This window comes from Myotis nattereri, assembly GCF_964212035.1.
Source record: "Myotis nattereri genome assembly, chromosome: 1".
In the NCBI taxonomy this organism is placed as follows: Eukaryota; Metazoa; Chordata; class Mammalia; order Chiroptera; family Vespertilionidae; genus Myotis; species Myotis nattereri.
In genome coordinates this window covers 4,658,173-4,672,949 of record NC_138075.1, presented here as the reverse complement: position 1 = coordinate 4,672,949, position 14,777 = coordinate 4,658,173, and the positions used below count along the sequence as shown (strand labels likewise).

The 14,777-nt window shown below is 35.3% G+C and overlaps 1 protein-coding gene across 2 annotated transcripts in view; it reads right to left on the bottom strand.

Moving 5' to 3' along the window:
- The window catches only part of PAPOLA (poly(A) polymerase alpha), a 60,909-nt gene that overhangs the window by 12,803 nt on the left and 33,329 nt on the right, over window positions 1-14,777 (bottom strand). For both annotated transcript variants that reach the window (XM_081084005.1, XM_081084006.1), the window contains exons 13-17: window positions 10,278-10,331; window positions 9,632-9,751; window positions 7,786-7,895; window positions 3,115-3,236; window positions 899-1,041 (exon numbers count right to left, since the gene is read on the bottom strand). In XM_081084005.1, the coding sequence (XP_080940131.1) occupies window positions 899-1,041; window positions 3,115-3,236; window positions 7,786-7,895; window positions 9,632-9,751; window positions 10,278-10,331 (549 nt within the window). The remainder of the gene's footprint in view (window positions 1-898; window positions 1,042-3,114; window positions 3,237-7,785; window positions 7,896-9,631; window positions 9,752-10,277; window positions 10,332-14,777) is intronic.

Genomic DNA, 14,777 nt, shown 5'->3' with positions numbered 1-14,777 from the left:
CCATATGGTAGTCACTATATAGATGAAATAAGGGCAGTGAGAAATGGAACATTTAATTTTATTTAATATTAATTACATGTAAAGTGCCACACAACTAGTGACTACCATATTAGAACGGTTCTTAAAAAATGTTATCTGCCCTGGCTGGTGTGGCTCATTTGGTTGAGCATCCTAACCTGCAACAAGAGGTCGCTGGTTCAATTCCTGCTCAAGGCACATGCCCAGATTGCTGCTCGATACCCAGTAGGGGACATGCAGGAGATAGCCAATCAATAATTATCTCTCATCACTGATGCTTCTCTCCCTCTCCGAAATCAATAAATATATATATTTTTAAAAGTCTGCAGGATACACTTATAGAAGTTAAATATAAATATGATCTTTTGTTTTCTAATTTTTGTTACCACAGCCATATATTTCTTTCATAATAAAAAACATTTAGCTGCTTAAAACGTCTTTAAAGAGTCACTTAATCCTTCCAAAAAGTTTTCCCTAACATAAACCAGCCCACGTAGATCTTCCCCTTCTTTGGAAGGTCCCTAATATTTCATAGATATGTTCCCCCCACAACAAAGGCAAAGCAGCTCGAGGACAGCAAAGTAATGTTGTCCCTCTTGTCTGTTCTCTTTAGCACACCACACTGCTCAGTGGAGGCAGCAGGTGTCTCAGGACATGAAACTCAAGAGGTTATAGCACAAAGAGTCATAGTTGTATCAAGACATATGGGACACAAGTGTGACACAGTAGGACAAATTACTTTCTGCAAAACTAAGAGTTAAATGGCTATTTAAAAAATATTTTAAGATGGAATAAAATTAATATTCTAAATAGATGACTTTAACAACAATCAAATATGTTTACAAATAGCCACTACACTCCCATTCCCTTGTATTCTTACCCCTGAGAGCTGCCAGAACTGTTCAATGGACTGGTCTTCATAGCACTAGTAGGTGAAGGCACAGACATGCTGTTATCACTGTCCATAGACAAGTCGAGGCTGTTCTCATTCAGAGGTGTCAATCTGACACCTTCTGTTGAATGCTGCAATCAATAAAACATTCAATCAAATACATCTGTATTTTATCCAGATCTATGAAACATGAATGTCTTTTACTTGACATATGATTTCTACTAAAAAGTACAAATCAAAATTTATGAAAATCAGAAGTGTCATGCTGACTATAAAAGGCATAGATTTGAGAGACACATACTCCTAACTTCTAAGAAGCCTTCAACTATAGCCCTTCCGTGGGAGAAATAAGGAGAAAGGAATGGTACATTAAACATACACACTGAATACAAAACACATTGCAAATTAAAAAGTACGTGAAACGGCATGGACCTTAAATTTGAGAGCTTACATATACATACATAAATGTATTAGAAAAGCCTACGAATAATAACACGATATTAACAATGACTATCTCTAGCTATCGGGATTAGAAATAATTGTTAACAGATTTTTAAATTATTCTACAATAAACTTTATTGTATAATTTCAAAAAATGTCAGTAAGTGCCATTCCTAAATATTTGTAAATAAATGAGCCTCTCCAAAGCAAAGGATTCCTTAATGCTCTAAGGCAACGTAGGATTTCAACATGGTAATTCAATAGTGTAAATGATCCTATGGAAAAGACTAATTTTCTGAAAACTAAACCTTATATCCACATGTAAATCCTAATGTTGGCCCCGCTTCTTAAAAAGCAAAGCACTCAAAGACAGTAACTGGACATAGGAACAACAAAAGAACTGTGAGTGGTTCTATGAATGAAAGCTGATTTCTAAAGTGACTTCAGATTTCCATTTCGGCAAGTAACGCTACTGTAATGTCAAATTTACTTCAGCTTTTTTCTTTCCAGAATACTCTCAGCCTCAGTGTTCACTTATCTACAAAAACATTTTAATAGAAATAATTTGCATTGTTGACAAACACTCACATCCCATACGTGTGTGCGTGTATGCTCTAATTTTTCATTTAGAGCTAGAGAAACCACTATGTACATAAACAAACACTTTATTCCTCTTTGCCCAACCCCAGCCCCAGTTAGCCATCCATTATGGTGAATTCAGTGGTTATTGTTCGCTAACATATACATTTATTTCATATTCTCTTTTAAATCATATATGGTTTTGACCTAGCTGGTTTGGCTCAGTGGACTGAGCGTCGGCCTGTGGACTCAAGGGTCCCAGGTTCGATTCCAGTCAAGGGCACATGCTCAGGCTGCAGGCTCGATCCCCAGTAGGGGGCATGCAGGAGGCAGCCAATCAATGATTGTCTCTCATCACTGATGTTTCTCTCTCTCTCTCCCTTCCTCTCTGAAATCAGTAAAAATATTATTTTTTTAAAAAATCATATATGGTTTTACATTTTTTAAACTTGTAAACTTCACATGAATGTACCAGATGGTACATACTCATCTGTACCTTTTTAACTCAACATACTACGTAGCTGTAGTTCATTTATTTTCACGGGTATGTTCAAGTATTCCATTATAGGAATAAGTCATTCATTTTTGAAACCAAGTAAGCAAATATCTCTGAACTAAAATCCCAGTAAGTCCTCTATAGTAAGTCCAAATAATAAAAAAGCAAAGTTACTCAACAGGAAGCACTAATAACAGCATAATATAAAACATTAACTCTGGTTACCTCTGTTAGTGATCTTTATCTTCAATAACTTTAAAAAGTTAAATAAAATAAATACATGCATAATTCTTACCAAAATAGAGCCATTTTCATTGAAAAACTCCTCTAGTTTACTTGAGCTACAGAATACCTAACTGAATTAGTTTACTTTTTAAAGAAAAGGAAGTTAGATACTTATGTGGAATATTAAATGGCCAAGAAAAGGTTTTGAAGAGAATCTAAGTATTTATAAAATAAGTATACAAAGCATCGCCACTAATCTACCTAAAGTCTGAAGCAAGTGTGTGCAAGAAACCTGGTTAGGAAAAGGATTTCATATAATCCAACTGCTCCACTTAACAAATTTTTTAAACACTGTGACTATTTCAAATATAACTTATTCACTGAGCCTACAGTTTTGAAGTTCTGATAACCTGGACACATAAATTATATTAGTAATACTTTTTAAAGTACTTTTTAAATTTACCTTTTTCTTTTTTTGAAGCACATGATTAGGTAGTAGTTCATGGAGTTGCTTTCTTTTTACATGCATTGCAGCAATTTTCATGTCCACCTCAAACATCTTGCTGTTTATTGCTTGCCTATAAACTACACAATTAGAAAATTGTTACGAGAAATAAAAAAAAAACATTTTAATAACGCAGTTCAACTCATCCAGGAGAGGCTATTCTAAGCAGGGATCATCCTTTATACATCAATACTTCATATGTATAAAATCATCAGGTGAAAACCTATCTCTACTCTGACAATTCACTGCCTGAGCAAACTAAGTCCCTTCTACCAGAAGGTTTACAAAATGAAAAAAAATAAAATAAACAAAACACAAAGTATATGAATTCTTCCAGTGTAAAAACTCTTAAAGTGGTAACTTTAAAGAGTCACTCTTTAAGAAACAGCGGAATTGGAGAAAAAGAGGTTCTTAAGCCCATACCCTTTAATGTTACCAGTAAAATTTTAAATTCTAATCTAAGTATGTAACAAATTCAGCAAAACAAGTCAAACGTATTTAAATATACTTAAAAATACCTTTTCAAGAATCTGCAAGATCATATTTTAAGACAAGGAGTAACATTTTCTATTACAGAAATAACTCAAATAACAGAGGTCACAGGAACAAAAATAATATGCTGAAAATAAATAAATCCGAATAATTTAGTTTCAGAGGGTTCCAAAAATGGAAAAATTCGTTCACTGAGTCCAACAACAAATAATTATGGAATGGATATACGTATCACACTGCTCTAGACACAGGGCATAGCAGGGAATAAGAGGCTAAAATAATTTCAGATTCTACATTCCAGTAGGAAAAATGTAATAAACAGGAAAAAAAATTAAGTAAAACATAGTTATCCTTTGAACGCAGAGGTTAGGTGCAGTGACCTCCCAGGAAGTCAAAAATACAAAGAGAACTCTAGCTGGCCCTCCACACGTGGATTCCCAACCACGGAGTGGACTCTTGAACATGGGTTTGAACTGTGTGGTGGCAAGTGATCTTTATCGTGTCAGTGGACCGGCTCAATGCAAACCTGTGTTGCTCAAAAGTCAACTATTTCATTTCAGGTGGTGATAGGTGCTATGGAAAAAGCTGAGGAGGAAGCAAAGAAGCTCAGCCTGGAAACTAAGGTTACATGGAGTGAAGACTTAAATGAGAGTGAGGAAGTGATCTGACAGTACCTGGTGGAATAGCATTCCAGGAAGAGCAAACATCAAGGACAAAATGTCCTGAGTGGAGAGCATACCTGGAATGTTCGAGGAACAACAAAAGGCCACAGGGAAGGAGGAAAAGTAGAGATCAGTAATCCTTTATCTAATTCTAAAACCCCAAAATCTCCCACCCAACACAGAAGTTTTTCATAAGATTGGCGCCAAAACTCGTCTGGCAACGAACCCTGACCTGACCTGTTTGTGGCTGTTTGATCTCCACCAGGGCTTACTGTGACTATCAAACAGTTCCCTGTAGAAATTCTTCAGCTAGAAATGTTGCTCCAGGCCCTGGAATGATACTAACTTGATTACTTTCTGGCCCCAAGACAGATGGATAAAGAATTCTGAACTTATAATAAAAAATGAGGTCAGACATAAGGAGAGGTGGGATCAGGTGAAGGCTTGTAAACCACAGTAAAGACCTGGACTTGTATTCCAAGTGGCATGGACAGCCATTACAGGTTTTGAACAGGTGAGGCATGATTTGGATGCTGACTGAAAGAGCTGAAGGTGGGCAAGGGCAGCACAAGGATCTGATAGCAACAGCAGTAATCCAACCACAGTGGTAAGTGTGACCTAGCCTAGGCTGACAGCAGCAGAAATACCAATTAGCAGAAATCGCAATGTATTCTGAAAGCAGAGGCAAAAAAAATTTTTTTTAATGGATTTATATCAAACACAGCAGTTCCTCAAATAACGTCATTTCATTATACGATTGGAAAGGGAGGACAGGGGGACTGATTCCTGGCCAGGATCGCAGCCTGTATGGAGTTTGCACCTTCTCCTCATGTCTCCCCGGGAACTCCGGTTTCCCCACATAGCCCAGAGCTGTACAGTGAGGTGAACGGGGGTGTCGAATTGTCCCAGTCTCAGTGAGTGTGAGTGTGCCCTGCACTAGAAGGGTGTCCTGTCTACCAGGAGAGGCTCCAGCCACTAGTCACCTTGAATTGGAATAAGTGGAAATAATTATCTTACTTGCTCTTATTAATCTTCCTTAAATGTTATGTATAGCTCACATTTATGTCAATGTTCAACACTATAAGTGTTTGGGATCTTTATTTAGAAATTTGGTGATGATTTTGAAACAAGAACTATGCAGCAGGAACTTAACTCATGTTTATATCAATTAACCTACGGTAAAACTGGTTTTGTTATACATATCGTTTCGCTGAAAGTCACAATTTCCAAGAATCTATCCGTGACATTAAGTAAGGACTTACTATCTGAGAAAAACAAGAGAGGAGGACTCCAAGATTTTCAGCTTGAACAACTACAAGAAAACAGTTGTTAAAACTTGAGATAAAAAACATTTGAAGCTGGAAGAGAGTGGAGGTAAAATTTTGGGTTTTGAACAAGTTAAATTTGTTTTATTAAAAAGAAATCTTGCCCTAACCGGTTTGGCTCAGTGGATAGAGCGGCGGCCTGCGGACTGAAGGGTCCCAGGTTCGATTCTGGTCAAGGGCATGTACCTTGGTTGCAGGCACATCCCCAGTAGGGGTTGTGCAGGAGGCAGCTGATAGATGTTTCTCTCTCATCGATGTTTCTAACTCTATCCCTCTCCCTTCCTCTCTGTAAAAAAAAAAAAAATCAATAAAATACTTATTTTTTAAAAAATCTCAGAAAGTATTCTATTAAAATTTTCAAGATATAGGAAACTAAATATTTGCTACCCAAAAATACCTGAAAGTGCCTTGAAAATTTTGAAAAGAATATGTATTTCAGTATGCAAATGCCTAGGTACAGTGACTAGAAGATACACTGTACTCAGCTGATGACACCTATGTGTAGAATCACTAGCAATGTGACATCTGTGAATTCCTACTGATCCAGGTGTTACCTGTTGTGATTCAGAGACCAGCAGCATTGCAATTGGTGACATAATAAAAGTTAACGTTTTAAATTGAACAAAAGGTGATCTCTTGATATATGTGGTAGTTGCAATCCTGGAAAATTCAGATTAAAAATCCTCTTTTTTGGTAAAATTGAGTTGAGTTCTTGCTTCAAATAATTGATAAGTTCATTAATACAATCTTTGATAAAGAGCTCAACTTAGATACAAAACAAATTTTCTTATTCAATTATCTCTACATGATTTGTTAGTTCACAAACGGTTTAAGGTGACATCAGAATTTTTACTTTGGAAAAACACACGTCTGTGGTGCTCAGCAGACAGAGTCATCAGCACCCTCCAAATCATATCCTAAAAGCCTGTATGAGTGCTTTTGCTGTCACAGTAATTAAGGATTATTACTTGATATGGACACTAAATATGCTTCAATGTGGGGAGTTCCTCACAATAAAGAATTGGACCATGTCCTACTTACATTCCTAAAGATAAAAAACACACTTATTTGAAGCAAGAACTCAACTCAATTTTACCAAGAAAAAAGGATTTTTAATCTGAATTTTCCAGGAATGCAACTACCACATATATCAAGAGATCACCTTTTGTTCAATTTAAAACGTTAACTTTTATTATGTCACCAATTGCAATGCTGCTGGTCTCTGAATCACAACAGGTAACACCTGGATCAGTAGGAATTCACAGATGTCACACTGCTAGTGACTCTACACATAGGTGTCATCAGCTGAGTACAGTGTATCTTCTAGTCACTGTACCTAGGCATTTGCATACTGAAATACATATTCTTTTCCCTTTATTTTTCCTTTACATTTCTCCTTTACAATTAGAAAAATTGTTTTCTCTCCTTCTCTAAGGATGTAAAAAAAAGTTTGATGTTAAATCTGAATGTCCTTGGGGGGACTCTTCATTGAGGACAGTGAAAATGACACACACTGGAGTTTTTTAAATGGGGGTGGGGAGGTTGTTTGCAAAGAAAAATTAGTCCCTAAAAAAGACGTCATTCATCATCGTCTCTATACATACTCACCACTCTCTTGAAAAGCTGTGCATTTATACAGTCTTAGCTCTGTCCACTCTATCTCCCTTTTGGACTTTAAACTATATACTGTATTATATCTCAGGGTACAGGTCAATCTTAAATGCAGCTCTCATCACCCTCTCCCTCACCCATGAATAAACACTTGAGTCTATATTTGACATAGAGAATAAATTTCCTCAAGGTTACCAAAAGTTTAGCTTCAGAAATTCCTACGATGCAAGATCATTAAGGCAGTCAGGCACAGACTCGGTCTTTTAGACAATCAAATATTCAGGTGGCTTCTAATAAGTAGTTGTGAACAAATCAAATTTAAAATGGTTTGACTTAACTTTAGGTCTAACATAATAGAAAAAAACAATCATTTATATATTAGAAAACAGAAACTAATAATTAATCCAAAAAAATTAAGATTATTTTTATGATTAGTGTTCGCTAGCCCCAGGAAATTTTAATATTACAAATATCACTATGAAATATGAAGACAAATTCAAATATGCAAGTACGTTTTGATTGTCCAAATAGAGCTATACCTGTATCTGTGAAGGACTGAATATCATAGGTGAGATCAACACTGAGATTTTCAGAGTTTTCCGTTTTTTTAAACACTAATCCAATCACCCACATCGTGCGAAATTCTTCCCTGAAAAGTAATGAGTATTAATATTGTTTACCAAGCTTTCATAAAAATAGTTATCAAAGTGACTGACAACCTGAGGTATAGGGAAAGACTTGAAATATAAACGTATAAGCAAATTCAGTAAAGTTCTAAGCCCAAACTCCATTAAAACTCAAAGTCCTCCCCTGAAACCCGTCCTCTACTTTTCTATTAATATATACACCATCAGAGCACTAGGACAAAAATATTTGTATTATCTATGTACTGATAGCCAATTTTCTTAATGATGATCCTAAAGTACCAGAGACATTGTGAACAAAAAAAAAATTATGTTCAAACCAACAAAGGAACGAAATTAACATATTGTAGAAAAACGTGAAACAAAGGATATCCTTGAAATAAAAATTTAACTAAAACTTAATTGAAAAGGCCACATGAACAGAAATTGACTGACTACATATAGTAACTGTAACAAGAGTACTTCATACCTTTGAACATTTAATGACATATCTACTGAATGGAGCATGTAGTCTTTCAATAATTACGACTGCAGCAACAGCCCTAACCGGTTTGGCTCAGTGGATAGAGTGTCAGCCTGTGGACTCAAGGGTCCCAGGTTCGATTCCGGTCAAGGGCATATAACTTGGTTGTGGGCACATCCCCAGTAGGGAGTGTGCAGGAGGCAGCTGATCGATGTTTCTCTCTCATCAATGTTTCTAACTCTCTATCCCTCTCTCCTCCTCTCTGTAAAAATTCATTAAGATATATTTTTTTAAAAAAAGACTGCAGCAATAAAAGAAAAATGTGTACAAAGCTCAAATCATACTCTTTTACATGACTGCAAAAGGAAATAATCTGTACAAGCAATCAGAATAACAGCTATTCTATTACAAGCACAACCTTAAATGATCCACTTATTTGTATTTTCAGTCTTTAATCCTTTTTAACACATTGTATGCGGGAAACGTGTTTACACGTTTTACATATTTATACGTTCTACCAGTGTAGTAGAGCGCGGGACACGTATTAATACGTTTTTTATAGACTAGCGGTAGAATGCGGGTAACGTATAAATACGTAAACTAAAGTTATCGTAATTTTACTGAACGTTGCCATTTGCGCAAAAAATTAGCAAAAATGGGCCGCGCCACCTGTTAGCGCACGATAAAAACTACCCGCAAACAATGTGTTAAAAGCTTTTTATGAAAACTCACTTCACTCTCCAAAATGCAACAAAATACATACAGAATCTCATCAAACCAGAAATTAACCCATGAAAGACCCTTAAAATATGAAGTGAGCCTCCTTTTATCCTATCTTCTCAATGTTCCAGAATACAAGTCAGATTTTTACAAAGTCAAATCCAAGTAAATTCTCTTTTAAAAATTAAGATAAAATGCAAAGACTGATGTTTGCTATAATAGCTATTCTGACAACCACTGCACAAAACAGGACAAGAAAGATGTTAAGGAGGAGTGCTAAAGGGCAGACTTGCATAACATGAACTCTAATTCACTAATAGGCACCTAATCATTACTATTATCAGAGAAAACAATGTATTTCAGTGGTAGTTTTTCTCTAGGAATAATTTTTCTCTTCAATTCTGATCAGGAAAACCTAAACTGTAAATCTCAAATTGGTTTTGAGCTACATATAATCAATAAATAAAAGTGACTCCAGTTTTTAAAAATTGCCTATAAATGCTTCTCTGAGTAAAAATTAAAAATGGGAAGAGGAAATTAAACTAGAAGACTGCTTACTTGTCAGGATTTTCTTTGGGTGCTGGAAATGACTGGGGATTCACATGAGCCAGTGTAATAAATTCATTCTTCTCCAAACTTCCAACCAAGATTCGGATTTTCGATTCCACCAAGCCCACCCTAAACAAATGTCACTTAGTATTAATAAAAATTGTCAATTTAAAAAATAAAGCAAAATACACAAAACCAAATGTTTATTAAAGCAGTATTTTGAAGATCATACTTAAACACACAGGGGGCAGTTTAACTGTCTGGACCCCCATAGATAAAACAAAGCCTTATGCTCTACCCAAAAATGCTGAAGAGAAAACAGGGGAAAAGATAATCAAACCACATTTCAAACTAGGAAGATTTCAAAACATATCCTCACAAATATTTAAAGAAAAAAATAGTAAGCTAAATTAAAGCACTTTTTTTAACGTACTTTAAAATAAACGGTTAGGAAGTGATACAGGCATCTAAAGCAAACAAAAGTTGTATATGAAACCCCATATTCCTATACTTCCATTATAAGTAGCAAAGCACCATTTATGACTAAAACCAAACTGGATGGTTTAAGAACTTCATCCCCTCTCCTACTGCGTTTTGTGGCTATCTGATTCATTTTGAAGCTTATTTTTTCTGTAAAGTCTAATCTTGTACTTACCATTCTAGGCGTTGTTTTTCTGTTGGTGCACTTGCTAGAAGTACAATATAATGCCTTTGAAGATAAAGACAACATGCTATTTATTTTATTTAAGTGCTTTGTGCTGGATATTAACACCACAAGATAATAAGCTTCATGAGTTATGTATCAGCATCAACTTAGCAAGGGGGAAATTGCAATCTCAAAATGTACATAAAATAATAAAAGCTAAATTTCCAAGTTGCTATAACCACTGGCAAGTTTAATACTTCTGTAACATTACTATTTTATAAATAATAACCCAAAAAGCAGCTTAATTCAAGAATGCTGAATAAACATTAACTGATAATTTGGTTCAGTGACTACAGTGGAGCACTTTACCTATAAAAAGCTGCTCACTAAAATACAGTGCATTAGAACAAAATTATTTTAATGGAAATAAAGCACCAAGCAAGGTTGTAGCCACAAGAACAGGATCACTAAAATTGCATATTACATCAGTATCTTCAAAAAGCAGTATCAAACACATCATGCTTCTTAATTCAAATAAAAGGTAGCAAAAACAAAGCCAAGTTAATTAATACTGAAGTTAGGCCTCATGACTTTTTCAAGTAACAGCATACATTTCTGTAACAAAGAAACAGACATCACTAAGGTGAGAGGATTGAGGAAATTTGATTTCTATGCAGATTCCAATGCCATTGAAATTAAGAGAAAAAGCACCCTAGCCAGTTTGGTTCAGTGGATAGAGCGTTGGCCTGCAGACTGAAGGGTCCCAGATTCAGTTCCTGTCAAGGGCATGTACCTCAGTTGCAGGCTCCTTCCCAGCCCGGACCCTGGTCAGGGCACATGCAGAAGGCAACCCACTGATGTGAGAAAAACACATCAATGTTTCTCTCTGTCTTTCCCTCTCTCCCCCACTCTCTCTAAAAATCAATGGAAAAGTACCCTTGAATGAGGATTAAAAAAAAACAATTAGAGAAAAAGCAAGTTTTTAGAAAATACCATCAAGACCAAATAACTATTTTAAGTACTTTTTAAAACAAACTATAACTGAAGCGTAATTCATACAATTCCATTTGATAAGAGTAGAAAGTTCAGTCCTATACACTCTCCTACAGAATCGTTTTACAGGTGCTGCAAGCCAAACTCCTCACTTCACCTCAAACAGCAAGCTAACATTATCAGGTTTAAATTACTTTATTCATTCAAAAGGCTGGACCTTTTGTTATCTTTCGCATTTTACAGATTAAGATTTCTGTCCAGAAGCAAATGTATGCCTGAGACCCAGAAAAGAAACCACCACCAGCCCTAGTTCAAATTAGCCACCCACCCCTTGAAGATAGAGGCAAGGGATACTGAAGATTTGGCAAGTTTAAGCATTTATTTTAACCAAACTCCCTTAAAACAGACTATTTGATTATTTATGCTCACAAATTATTTGAAAAAAAAAATAGTTCTGATTTTTCATAGTTGTGGAACTCAGACCTAAACTTGTACAATGGGTAACACCTGAGGAGGGCTTGAGAAGTTCCAACGAGTTAAGCTCAAATACTTATAAATTAATGGAAACAGGGGTGATGTATATACATACGAAAACATATAGCTAGATATGTGAATATGCAGTCTAAATCCATTCAGACTACTACTTCCTTTCCCATTTTAACCTGCTCAGCATTGGTGGGAGCAAACCAATACAGCTGACCCTTGAACCACACAGGTATGTATGAACTGTGCAGGTCCACTCATATGTGATTTTTTTTTTCAATAAATACTGTAAATGCATTTTCCTTATGACTTTAATAACATTTTTTCTCTAGCTTACTTTAAGGACAAAGGATGCAATACTTATATAACATACAAATTGTCTCTCAATTATTTAACAGTAGCGTTTCTAGTCAACAGCACAGTATTAGTAGTTAAGTCTTTGGATAGAGCATCGGCCTGCGGACTGAAAGGTCCCAAGTTCGATTCCGGTCAAGGGCATGTACCTGGGTTGCAGGCACATCCCCAGTAGGAGGTGTGCAGGAGGCAGCTGATCGATGTTTCTCTCATCATCGATGTTTCTAACTCTCTATCTCTCTCCCTTCCTCTCTGTAAAAAATCAATAAAATATATTAAAAAAAAAAAAAAGTTACACACAGGCTTCACCTGCAGGGGGTTTAGTGCCCCAACCCCTGCATTTCTCAAGGGTCAACTGTATATAGAACAAGCACAGATGCCCAAATCAGTCAGTCACATGGAAGCACTTTCAAAAGCTCATGCATTGTATGCACACAGAACCCTACTCTCAGGAGCCCTAAATTTTATTAAATCAAACAAATCCTAACAAGATCAGTAACCTGATTTCCAGTTCCCTAGGAAATTGAAGATGGGCAGATTTAAAGAACAAAAACAGGGAAAAGCAGATAGCTCTCTGACAAAGTATAACAACTTATAACAAGAGACAACAAAGTATAAAAAGCAAGCATACATAAAAACTCAAAAAAGCAAAATTGTCTGGGTTCACCTAGCTTAGGGACAAAATACGCCATCTCTAAATCACTTTACCACACTATTAAAATGGATATTCTTAATGACCACCTGAGTCTTCAACAAAATCTAAAATGTACAATGTTCTCTATTTACTAAGGCAAATATACAAATCATTTAAACATATTTTGTTGGCAATTCAAAGGTTAATGTTTGAAGTTTAGAGTTCGACTGGTTCTTGATGAGTTGGGGGGAGGGTCTCTACTCTGTACATTGTTTAAATACAAATGCATTTATTTCAACACAGCGGAGAGTGTTGAATAACTGATAAATATTTATGCTGAGGTTAAATGTCCTTTACTCAGCCACATTTAAGCAAATTTAAAGTGGTAGATACAAAATACAATAGTTTAGTTTAACATAAATAACTTGCCATCAGGAACTTATTTATAAAACAAAGACTCGCCCATGGAAGAAACTAAGAGCAGAATCCCAACTCAGTGTAAGCCTAAAAACCGGAACTGGTGTTCAGCTCCTCAAATCCCTGTCAGAGCATAAAGACCAAGTAGTACTAAATTTAGACTACTTTGTTGCTGTTCAAAAAAATAAAATGTAATTCCCTATTTCATTCTGTCAGGCTTCAGGCACTCAGATGCCCTCAGAGACACTTTCAAGTATTAATGTAACAGCAATTAACATTTCCCCAAATTTAAAATTTATCTATTCCCAAAAATAAATTTAAGTATAAAATTGTGCTCCAAATGAATTAAACCCTATTTAAAAACTCCTAAGAACATTTAATTTAGTTGCTATTATTACTTAATAACTATTTACCCCCTAAAAAGTATCTTGTAAGTAGGTTTCCTATTTCATACATTAATATTTTACCTGGGTAGATCATAGCTCATATGAGTGAAAATTTAATTCTTTGAAAAAATCCATGCTATTCCATCTTTAAGTAACTCTGGACCAAGACTTATAGTTCACTATTTTTAGTTTTTAAAACATTTTAAGGCTAAAGTATTTTATACATATGTACTTGTTGAAATTATAAATTATTAATCTTACACCTTAAACAACATTCTGGCTTTTTTCCTATATCTTCTCTTCCTTGTTTCCTAGTGAAATCAAATACCTAAAATAAGTATTCAGTTACTATGCCAATAATAACTTATTTTATTGCTACTTAAGTTTTAATTTGAGTATCCCTTAAGGAAAAAAATAATTTTCTTAAGATTATTTAAGATTTCATAACACAATGTTATTCCCTTCAAAAGGACCACTAATCTCTTCTGGAAAATGATTTGTCTTCAGAAGGCAGACAAAATTTCCTCCATACTTCTCTCCCAAGAATGGCAAGCAGGTATTTTACACGATTTAAAATCTTAAGATGTAACAAATACTTGCACGATATACTTCAAATAAGGTTTAACCAATTTTGATTCAAGGGAAAACTAAGAATTTCAATTCAGTTGTACAGCCAATCTTTAGAGTATTTCATATATTTTAAAAGACAAAGTCAAGGCTGGCCTGTGTGGCTCATTTGGTTGGAGTATTGTCCCGTCCACTGGAAGGTTCCATTTCTGATCAGGGCACATGTCTAGATTGCAAGTTCAGTCCCCACTCAGGGTGTGCCCTGGAGGCAACCGATTGATATGGCTCACATCGATGATTCTCTCTCCCTTCCTCTTTAAAAAAAAAAACAAAAACAAAAACAAAACAAAAAAAACCCTCAAATCTGTAAACACCTCTGAAGTCTAATCAAAGCATTTATTTACTAGAAATTTGAGAAAATTTTTCGAAGAAATTCAATTTGGGATAGAGAGAATTAGCCCATCGTTGTCATGACTTCAAATCTGTTTTCCAAGAACTCACAGCTGAAATTTTATTTTTCCTGACATAATTTCCTATTTGTTGCTATATCCTCATGTCTAATTAAGTTTAGTCATTTGTGATAACCTACAATGATTGTTTCAAGAGAATTCAGTAGATGGGAATCTATAATCTTTTCAGTAGACTGAAGAGCTGACAGACGCTATTTGGCACAGA